At 29.9% G+C, this 9325-nt stretch overlaps 1 protein-coding gene across 2 annotated transcripts in view; it reads left to right on the forward strand.

Moving 5' to 3' along the window:
* The first annotated feature begins 513 nt into the window (after positions 1–513).
* Positions 514–9325, forward strand: part of LOC117172096 (zinc finger protein 2 homolog) — a 12629-nt gene continuing 3817 nt past the window's right edge. Inside the window, exons 1-4 of one of the 2 annotated variants that reach the window (XM_033359870.1) lie at positions 514–569; positions 1244–1564; positions 1744–2041; positions 2343–2486. In XM_033359870.1, coding sequence (XP_033215761.1) covers positions 1904–2041; positions 2343–2486 — 282 coding nt within the window. In that variant the 5' untranslated portion in view covers positions 514–569; positions 1244–1564; positions 1744–1903. Of the gene's footprint in view, positions 570–1243; positions 1565–1743; positions 2042–2278; positions 2487–9325 lie in introns of those variants that run through there. The other variant, XM_033359871.1, reaches the window with a different exon arrangement.

Genomic DNA, 9325 nt, shown 5'->3' on the forward strand with positions numbered 1-9325 from the left:
TTCACTTTTGATTCTCATGATTTCGAAACAAACCGCGCATTTTGCGTCACCAATGGTGCTGTTCATAGCCGCAGGAAAGCGAATTACATCCGGTCATTACACAAACTTGCCTGCCGCGCTAACTACCGGTATGTGGTGCAACTAATCTCATACCCTATCTAGGACCTAAATGGGGCCGGAAATATAGCGATACACCCCCTGGTGTCTAAATTTGGAACTAAAATTACGCGGTCATTTTTAAAAGGTTGTGTGCTATTCCGGTGATATTCAGGGTAGAATGTAAATCTATTTTTTGAGTACTACGATTTAAATCATCAAATTAAAAAAAAATGTCCGATAATACAGAAATAGACGATCTACGTATGAAATTCAGTCAGAGGAAACGCAAAAGTAACAGATTTTGCTCTGTTTTCGGATGTTCAAGCAAGGCTAGAAAAAACCTAGATGTTAGGCTTCATCTATTCACCTTGCCTAAAAATGGTTTTGTTAAAGTGGTTAATAAAAGTGGGCCTGAAGAAATGATCGCTCGGAAAAAGCAATGGGAAAAGGTTCTAAAACTGGAGAAGAAGGTAACCTCAAACATATGTGTGTTTGTTCTCTGTATTTTAAAAGTGAGGATTACTCATTTCGAATAGATAACTTCACATTGATTTCTAGAGCCAAATATATTTTCTAATATTTTGAATTTATAAATACTTTAGATATACTATTTGAGTCATCTTGATTGTACATAATTTTATTTTACTTCATAACCTCCAAATTTTGATAGGAAGTAATCACAAGTTCCATAAAATACATGAAGCAAAATCGTTTTTATTTTTTACACATATCGAAAGTATTTTGAAAACTTGAGTTTTGCCTAGCTGAAGTTTTTTCAAAAATTGCCAAGAAAATATTAATATAGAGTGAGTAATATAGATTATTATTATTATTATTATTATGGAAAAGCTATTTAAAACTGGTAACGCAAACCTGACGATTGTCAACAACAAGCAATTAGCTTTATGCTTGTTTGATCATCCGGCTGCTTTGCATAAAATAATATGTGTACAGTGTGTAACACCTTCACGAAGGAGTGGATAACGTTAATTGATCAATTTCAACAATGCCGTGCGGCTCTTTGACATACTAAGCACGACAAAACGATTAAAATTCACTAACAACACAAGGTTTCAGTTGCAAAGTGACCCCGTTGTCGCCACCCATCTTGGTTTAAATCCCCCTTCTGACGTCATGATTTCAGATTCAATATCTTTGTCGCTGCCATCGTTCAAATTCAACGTAGAGTCCTGATGTTACTATGGTAACCAACATGGCCACGGAGCTGGTATGCGTAATTACGTCGCAAATGAAACGTTCTTTGGCTAGACCATGAATGGATTGGATCATGGTAATATTGTCATCATTGTCGGGCCGGTCATTATCACTATAGTTGATAATGAATGTTGTTATGGTGATCAGGTTATGGTTGGATCCAAAGTTGGTGTTCGTTCACTTTCCGATATTTTTCCTATGTATTTTTATACTATATTCTTTAACAATGGTTTAAAATAAGCATTATTTGGTAAATTTATATTTGAATTATATATTGTAACAATATTGTGCCTATGATTTTTTAAATCTCGATTGTCACCGACTACTTGAGAAATGATAAAAACTAAACATTTTTGAGGGTCTCTTGCTTTTCTAGTTACAATAAGCGAGTTTTTACAAGTGATAATAAAATGCGGTTATTTTTACCAGAATTTTTGTACAAATCGTGCAAATAGCCCCGTTTCCAGGTCCCGCTGTTCGTAGCGAAAAAACATCGAAATTTCGGTATATGTAGCCGAACATGGTGTTTACGTTACTGCACGTCAATTGAGGATTAAATGTATCATTAATTTGGATTATATTCGCAAAAATGAATTCCTGGGAAGTGAGCACAGCTCCGATGTGTCGAGCTTGTATGGAAATTGATGGCACATTTGTTCCTATGGACGACGGTTCCCCTGGCAAGAAAAATTTACTGTGGAAACTTGTTGATTTAACGTCGATTGAGGTTAGTTACTTATTACATTTATATCCTAGTTAACTGAAATAAAATTCGACATCTAATTAATAATCATTGAATATTCATATACAGTGTGCAGAAAGCTTCTAAGTTTTTTTAATTTCAACCCAAAGAACTTCAGATTATTTTGTATACGATGAGTAGACAATAAACTGCGTTACTATATTTACAATTCCGAATGGCCTACTAATATAACTAGTCTCTCTTCTACTCTCTCTTTTCCAGATTCGCCAACTTTTCGGAACGACTGGGCACAGCCTTAAAATATATTATTTAATTATTCTTGCAGATTAACAGAAACGATGGCTTGCCGACCATGCTCTGCACAAAATGTGCTTATCGCACAAATGCTTTCTATGAATTTAAAATTCAAGTTAAGGAAACCGAATGGAAACTTAAAAAAATGTTTGAGGTTACATCCGATTCCTTCAAGGTAAATATTAGCTAAATTAAATAAACCGATTTTATTTGACTCAGGCCTAAAATAATGTTACAGCTATAAAAAATCTACTTTTATTTTAGAAAATACTTTAGAATCGATCAAAGTTCATTGAATTTCTCGGAATAGTTTACATCTTTCTTATTTATTCGGGGTTGAACGTTTTTCAGTGCGTTGAAATTCTTGCAGTATGATTCGAAATATTTTTAGACAACTTTTTTGCTTAAGATATCTTTTCAACCACGGATAGGAGTTGATTTTGATTTGATTTTTTTAAACATACAATTTTTGTTTAAAAATGTTATTTCGGCACGGATAGGGGCCAAACCTTAAATGAAAAGATCAACAATTACTAATTTGAAGAAAAAAATTTTTTTTTAGTGAGTTCATTAGTGAACCAAAAAAGGAATTTTAGTAATTCATCCTCAAAATTACCTTTCCTAAACTGCATTCAGCTTAGCAATCAATGACATAATAACACACTATTTTTAATAATTAAATTGATTGAATGGTTAATTAATTAATCACTTATAATTTATTGATAATTAATTATTGGTTAATTCTTCTTACACTGCATGAGGGAATTGTTCAGCTTGTCAAAAGTAATATTTTTAATTTTTAATTCTATTATTAAGTAAAGTAATTTGAGTTTAATTTGCGGACTGACGCTGAATGAAATTGTCATTATTGTGTTTAAGAGAATTATTACTTTTTTAAACACAATAATTATTTTAAATTAATGTGTAAACAAAAATGTTTGAATTACAGAAATACATTTAATTAATTTGATTTCTGTCTCCCGCATCGAGTTTTTGAAAGCTTCGATATAGCGGAAATGAGACTGAGAAATTCATTTTTCGGAATCCATCAACTGGCTTTTCGAATAGAGATAAGAAAATTTACAGAATTTTGTCGATATTTGAAACTTATATACAAACTCGTTTGGTGCGACGTTGTCGAGTTTACTGAAATGACCTTTCTTTTAAAAATCCTTAGTGTCAGGTTACTGTTTTTGCGAAAGTGATAAAATATGCTAATTTCTCTTTGGATCTCATACCAGAAGGGTATTTTTCTAATCACACAGTGAAAATGATTTTATTTAAAAAAAGGTTATATCTGTTTGTTGTGAAAATTGTAAACATACATCAGATTTTTCATTTTTGTCGGTGTTGTCAACTTGTTAATGTGATAACTTACGGACGTCGAAACAAAGCCTAAATTATCGTTGTTGTAACAAGAATCATATAAAAGGATAGAGGTATTGGGAGAGAAGAAGAAAAAAGAAAATTACTGATAAATTAAAACTTCCTTTTTTTGTTTATTAATGAACTTATTAAAATACTAATTTTTTGTTTAAACCGGTAACTGTTGATTTTTTAATTTAGGGTTTGGCCCCTATGCGTGGCCAAAATAACATGTTTAATAACAATTTTGCTATGTTTAAAAAAAATCAAATAAAACTGTCAAGGGCGCGCGACCGTTGGTTATCTGTCTCGCGCTCGGTCTTTATATATTTCTTAAACTTGTGCACAGATTTTTCTAAACTAAAATTCAAAACATCGACAACAGTAATTTGGTGATAGTGACTTCTTTTTTGTTAAAGCTCCTTCGGCTTTAATGAAAACATTCTCAAAAGGTGTCTCGTGCTTCGCATTCGAATTTGTATCTTAATTTCTGAATCATTTTCATAAATGTATATTATTACAATTCATAACATGCATTGATATTAAAACAGACGTAGTTTCATTGTCTCTTTTACAAAAATGCGCATTCTTTAAAAAAGTTTATTATTAAACATTTTACTGCAACTTCTGTCGGTTTTTCAAAAACTGAATTTACCCATTTCCAATTTTATGTTTACGATTGAAACGCAGCACATATGGTCGAAAAATCAGCCTTACCTGTTTTCAACTTCTAAATTAAATCCCTACCTCAGTGACCCACAAAACTTCGATTAACGCGGGTTTGGGGGCGGGGGTGGGAGGCTGTTAGTTTCAACCAAGAGTCATAGCTGGTTAGTGTTTTCATGCTGAGAAGTTCAACCGATAGGGTGACTCAAAAATGCTTTTCTTTTTCAGAGGGCAGCGACCCCCCCCCCCCAATTTCATTACAAATCCGAAAAATGAAATTCCCTATTTTTTTATTTTTCGATTTTAACAGGTGCCGGTTATGACTTGAAGTTTCCCATGTAAAATGCATGGGGAAAAATCACTTTTTTGAGTTTTTGGAATCATTTTTTAGGGTTTGAAAGAATGTGACGGGAAAGTATGGGAGCCTGTAGAGAATTATCCAACGAAGAATTTGATGTATCATATATATGGGTTTGACACTCCTAACATACCCCCACGAGTACCTGAAAACTACCCTTAAAACAAAAAATGTCAATTTTTATGAAATCGAACTTCTGAAAAATGTATTCTCGTATTTTTTTACTAGAAATTATTAATATTGGTCTAGTGGATACATTTATTATCATTGGTAAATTAATTTTCAATTATTTAAACAGATGGAATGTGTTTAAATAATTTTTTTCTCGAAAATTCGTTTTTCGCCTGATAATGATTACTATTAGTCTAGTAGAATATTTATTAACATTATTTAATTAATGTTTAATTATTTAAATAAATGGGATTTGTTTAAACAATTTTTTTCGAAAGTTTGTTTTTTTCCTTAAAAATTATTACTATTGTTCTATTGGAATATGTATTAACATTAATTCATAAATTTTCAATTGCTTAAACAAATGGAATTTGTTTAAATAATTTCGTTTCGATTTTTTTAAAATAAAAATTATTACTGTTGGACTAGTGGAATATTCATCAGTTATAATTAATAATTAATTAATAATTAATTTATCAGTAATATTTAAGTAATAATTTTTATTACAAGATTTTTTTAAAAATAAAATTAATCAACAAATGTTGATAAATATTACACATTTTAAACCCTAAAAAATTATTCTAATAACTAAAAAAATTTATTTTTCCCCATGCACCTGTTAAAATAAAAAAATAAAAAAATTAGTGAATTTCTTTTTTCGGATTTGGAATAAAATGGGGGGGATCGTTGCCCTCTAGCATGTAAAAAAAATGTGCCATGCATTTTTGGACCACCCTATTCAACCAACCTTCAGCAGCGTTGTGTTCGATGGGAGTTCATATATCATTTTCACATTCCCGGCCCACAGTGGGAAAAAGTGACATTTTGGTTCAACATAACGTACAGCCCACAAATATTGAATGATTTGAACAAAAAAATTTTGAAAAAAGCTCTTAAGGTTTCTAAGAGAGTTGTCGAGCCTGTTTTTTCAATTAGGTTTCCCATTTTTTATAAATAAACAAACAAATATGACGAAAAAATTGCCATTTTATCTATTTGACGTTCCCGGTGCTCACCAATAACAAGAAAATTGTTGAAGTCACCTAAGTTTCATAAACTAATATTAGCTAAAGGTTTTCCAATATTATGATATATTATGATATGATATTATGATATTTCCAGCAAAATTCATAATTTTTTTATTAATATTATGATCTTTTAAACAAATTTAATGAACAAATGCATTATTCAGGCATTTGTCGGCAGAAAAAAAAGGGTTTTTCAATGCCAGTCTTTTCAGATGGGAACTTGATAGGAATTTCAGCAACATTCATAATAAGTTGACAAATTTTATTATTTCTTTAAACAGATTTGATGAACAAATGTATTAGTCAGCCATTTGTCTACAGAAAAATTCGTTTTTTTTCTATTTTAACAGTTTTAATTAGGATATCGAAAAAAATAAATTTTCCATCGACAGATGCTCGAATAATGCATTTGTTTATTAAATTTGTTTTAAAAAAAAAATGAAATTTATCAACCAATTATGAATCTCGCTGAAATCATCATGATCTTCCCAATTAAAAAGACTGAAATCGAAAAAAAAAAACAAATTTTTGCGTCCACAGATGCCCGAATAATGTATTTATTTGTTAAATTTGTTTTTAAAAATCATAAAATGTGTCAACTCATCATGAATGTTACCGAATTTATTATGAAGATCCCAATTAAAAGTCTGATCTCGAAACAAAAAATTGAATTGTTCCGTCGACAGATGCCCCAATCTTGCATTTGCATATTGAATTTGTTTTTAAACAATCATAAAATTAACACAAAAATTATGAATTTTGCTCAAATTGTCATGAAGTTCCCAACTGAAAAGACAGCTATTAAAAAAACCAAATTTTTCTGTCGACAAAGGCCTAAATATTGCATTTTTTATTAAATTTGTTTAAAAAGTCATAAGATTAATCAACAAGTTATGAATTTTGCTGAAATTATCATAAATTTCCGAATTGAAAAAAATTGACATAGAAAAAAACGAATATTTCTGTCGAAAAATGCCTGATTACTGCGTTTGTACACTAAATTTGTTTATAATATAAACAATTATAAAAAGAAGAGAAATTTTTTACATAATATTTGTAATATAAAATTTTTTTGTATATTGTCTAATATTGGAATATCTTTAACTAATGCTATTTTATGCAACTTAACCCCCTACTGCCTTTAAAAATTTCTTTTGCTCTGATTTTGGAGAGTTTTAAACATGTTATTTCTATGGCGGAGTATACACAAAACTAATACTTCAGCTTATTATCGTCCTGACTAGCATGTCAAATGGTGCGTTAAAAAATTCTATTCGTCTCAAAGTTATATTTCAAAAACTTAAAGGCTGCTGAACGTTACATATGTGTTACTGTGGGCGGTAGAGGGTTTTAAGCATTTCAACCATTATCCTGTTACTGATGAGCACCGGGAACGTCAAATAGAAAAAGGCCATTTTTTTGTAATATATATTCATTAATAAAAAAATTGAAAACCTAATTCAAAAATCAGGCTGGACAACTCTCTTAGAAATCGCATAAGCTTTTTTTGCCATTTTTTTGTCGAAATCGGTAAAGATTTGTGGGCTGTACGTTATTCTGAACTGAACAAGTCATTTTTCTTCTTCTGACTTTTTTCCATGTCGTGCGTTATGTGGCTTATAATGTTGATTTTCGTGTGTTTTTTGGAATTTTGTAAATGCTACAACTCTGGTAAATTTTGGTTCTATAGAAAAAAAGTCATTAGGATTTATTTTTTCTGTGTGAATACTATGAATATCCGTACAGAAAATTTGTGAATTTTGAAAAAAAGTGATCTGAAAAATTTTCAAAATACGCTCACTTTTTGAATTTTTATCCAAAATGGCTGGCTAACGAACTTAATCTTTAGTTTAGGACACTCAAAGAGTATACTAAAGGCCAATCCAATCTGTCAATTCTTTCGAAAGTTATCGTGCTGCAAGATACACACACACACAGACACGCCCACAGCCAGAAACATTCGTAAAAACCTGTTTTTCGGATTCAGGGGGTCTCAAGACGTGGACATTCGACAAAAACGGGGGGGGGGGGCAAATTTCATACAAATCTAATACCTTCTCTTGATGAGAGTGTAAAAATATTGTTTACTATTATTTGACATATTCTTTAATGTTCTGGTGTAAATAAAAATCGTTCGCAGTTTTTAAGCAGTCTGAAAATTTAAATATAGAAAAATTCTTTGAATTTAACATGCATATTTATCTATCTAAATTATTCCAATCAGTATGTTTATTCGAAACTATCACAAATAGCCACTGAGCAACGCACAATGTGTTTCATTAATTTACTGTAGATCAGGGGTCTCCGACAATTGTTCAAAAATCGATATTTTCGACATTAGTAATACTAAATAATAAAAATAAGTGGAAAAAATAAATTTAAAGCGTTCAAAACTTAATAGTTTTTGTTCCAATTCAGATTCTGCAAATAAAATGATTTAAGGATAAAACTTCGAAAGTAGAAAAAATTAAAAACTTAAAAGTTAATCACTTAAAATTCAAAGGAATTGAAATTGCATTAATGCTTCTAAATAAAAATAATTTTCAATTTGATACTACTTTAAACCACACTGAATGTTTAAAAGTCAAAGTTGCTTATGTTGTAGAATTTTTAATTTTTATTAGATTAAAAAAAAATTAAAATTGATTCCACGAATATGTCAAAAATAAAGATTTCGTCATTTTTACCGTTCAAAATGTAAAATTTTTCAATTATAAACTTTTAAAATTGAATTATTTGAAAAACAAACTTTTAAGATAAAAAGGAATTTTTTAATTTTAATAGAGAAGTTTCGAAAAACGCTATCGCAACTAAAGGGGAAAAATTATTTGCATTGGCATTAACAGATTGTAAAAATGGTAATTTATTTATTTTTTATGTATCTGTTAGATATAATAATTTAATCAATTATTTAAGTACATTTAACAATTTTTTAAACTTTTAATATTAGGTAATAGAAATCCAAGGACGCGTGAATTTCTTGCTAGTTTTTCATATTTTACATTGCTTTATTGCAATATAATTTTGTATGTAATTATAACAATTATATAATTAAGATATACTTTAGATAAATTTAGGTCTGATTTGGAAAATTAAATTTTAAATTACTTATACACAAAATAATTTTTAGGGAATTTAAATTGTTAGTATATGAAATTACAATTGCATTAAATATTTTATTTAACAATAGAAAAGTAACGAAAACTAAACATTCATTAATATGTTTCATAATTCTCAATTTTAGTGTGAAGTTTCGAATAGAAATAAGGGTTTCGAGTTCTGGGCCAAAACTGAGTAGATCCGACCTATTGGCCTGGGATCGCTAGTAGATATACAGTCTGTCAAGTTAAAGCGTGGGTGGCTTTACTCGCAGTCGGTAAGGTGTATCGACATGATTTTGGTGTCAAAATATTAAGAAGAGCTCCC

This window comes from Belonocnema kinseyi, chromosome 4 (assembly GCF_010883055.1).
Source record: "Belonocnema kinseyi isolate 2016_QV_RU_SX_M_011 chromosome 4, B_treatae_v1, whole genome shotgun sequence".
Classification (NCBI taxonomy): Eukaryota; Metazoa; Arthropoda; class Insecta; order Hymenoptera; family Cynipidae; genus Belonocnema; species Belonocnema kinseyi.